Source organism: Dipodomys ordii, unplaced genomic scaffold (genome assembly GCF_000151885.1).
Source record: "Dipodomys ordii isolate 6190 unplaced genomic scaffold, Dord_2.0 Scaffold4, whole genome shotgun sequence".
Classification (NCBI taxonomy): domain Eukaryota; kingdom Metazoa; phylum Chordata; class Mammalia; order Rodentia; family Heteromyidae; genus Dipodomys; species Dipodomys ordii.
Genome location: NW_012267220.1, coordinates 3417024 through 3419075, shown reverse-complemented (window position 1 = coordinate 3419075; position 2052 = coordinate 3417024). Strand labels below are relative to the sequence as shown.

The window sequence follows — 2052 nt, the reverse complement described above, 5'->3', positions numbered from 1 at the left end:
GAAGGAAGGAAAGAAAGAAAGAAAAGTTAGCTGTGACTCAAAACTCCTGTATTTCTTCAAGGATCCGGTGCTCACCTGGGCCTGTCATTCTTGCCTTTCTTCCCAAGGTCTTCCTCTTCTTTCAGATGAGAGAAATCACTTCCGCTCTCCAGCATATACCACTTCAGACTGCTACCTCTCCATCCAAAGATCCAATGGGCAGCTGAACTGCCACTCCCACCCTAAGATGCTATTACAAACATTGACTTTCGCCAGGTTCACTGGCTCACAACTGTAATCATTCTTCTATCTGGAAAACATTCAAAGACGTATCTTCTATCTTCACTGGCTCAATGAAATGTCCCAAAACATAACCCTGATGGCTGGGTGTGATGGTGAGGCCTGAAATCCCCTTTCTTAAGAGGCGGCTGGGAATCTACAGTGGGAAGACAGTCTGGGCTCCAAGGTTATGATCTGGTCTCAAACAAAACTAAAAGCAAACTCTGATAACCACACAATGAGATCACCATCAGAGTAACAAAGGAAGCATCAAAATCAGAATCATTCCTTTTATAGAATAATTTAATGACCTGCATTTTTCCTTATAAGAATAAAACATGACAAGCTTACGTTTCAAAACTGGAAATCAGATAGACAAAAATCACATTTATTTCAAGAGCTCAAAGTGCAAACACAGGACACCAGTTCACAAATGCTCAAGTTCTAGCTCTAAGTTTTAATGAAAACCTGATATACAAAAATGAAAGGGCAAATAGCAGAAAAGCACCTTAATTACAAAAAAAAAAAAAATCAAGTCTGAAAAACTTTTAGACTAAAATACATTTTTATTAAGTCAGAAATCTTGAATTTGTAGATGCCAGTGGTGTACCTGAAAATGACTCTCCAGAGAGGGTCATCCCAACTTTCATTCGGTCAGCTCCAGACACGAGTGGAAGGTTTTGGTATTGGTGATTCCTGACCTCATAGCTCCAATCACCCACTGAATTGGCTGATGGGGTTTAATTCATGATATTTTTGTTTTAGGCAAATTGTAAAAATGTTTAAGGCCAAATAAAAGGCCAATGTAATTACTGCCAGTTTTCCAAAATGACCAGTGCATACATATCTAGAAGATTTAAGGACTAATGCCAATCTCAGGCCTTTGGCAGTACTGGGGAAAAGACAGATAAATACTTTTTCCATTGCTTCAAACCTTTTGTAAGGTTAGAAGCACGGCCTTTAAGACTCCCTCACAAAAACCGTACTTAAATGGACTCCTACACATACAGACCTCGTAGAAGTAGGAAAGGCCCCAGGAAGACAATTGAAGGTGGTTAATGTTCCCTATCACTTAGCAGCCAAGACACATGCTGATTTCTGCTCTCCAGAAGCAATGTTAGCTACTAGCTTCAATTCAGGGGAATGTGTGTCTTTGGTAAGGCTTGAGAAAAGAGTTATTCCATCTTCTTCCTAGACTTCATCTTTTCATTATAGGCGTTATACTGAGCGTCAGTTCCGAAGATGGAATCCCACCAGGTAAACGTGGACGCGTAATTTCCGATGAAGTTCATATGGTGGAAATCGTGGTGCCGGGAGCCCGTGTAGAACGGGATGAGGTGGAGTGGGTTGAGAGGAATATCATAGCCACTGCAAGATTGTCAAAGTGATGAAGATTACTGAACTGTGGAACAGATCAATGCATCTCAGCTAATTGACATTTTAATTCACAGTCATGTGCTCACTAACTAGTTCAAGTAATGTTCCACCATGCCTGCCTAATTTCACTTATTTCTGACATGGTTATAAAAGGCCTTATGGAAAAAGGTGAATGCTCCACAAACCACTCTAAGAAAATTGTGCTCAGAAACCTAAAACAATCTATGCAAATGGAGTATCAGGAAATGAAAGAGAGGGGGCTAAGTAATAAATCCTGAGATCACTTTTGTGTGGCTGGGAAGTGGCTCAGTGGTAGAGCGCTTGCGCCTTGCATGCATGAGGCCCTGGGTTCAATTCCTCAGCACCACATAAGCAGAAAAAGCTGGAAGTGGTGCTGTGGCTCACTCAAGTGTAGAG

At 41.1% G+C, this 2052-nt stretch overlaps 1 protein-coding gene across 1 annotated transcript in view; it reads right to left on the bottom strand.

The window, feature by feature from the left end:
• Positions 1-543: 543 nt before the first annotated feature.
• Positions 544-2052, bottom strand: part of Msmo1 (methylsterol monooxygenase 1) — an 11630-nt gene continuing 10121 nt past the window's right edge. Inside the window, exon 5 of the mRNA XM_013023680.1 lies at positions 544-1631. Coding sequence (XP_012879134.1) covers positions 1434-1631 — 198 coding nt within the window. The 3' untranslated portion in view covers positions 544-1433. The remainder of the gene's footprint in view (positions 1632-2052) is intronic.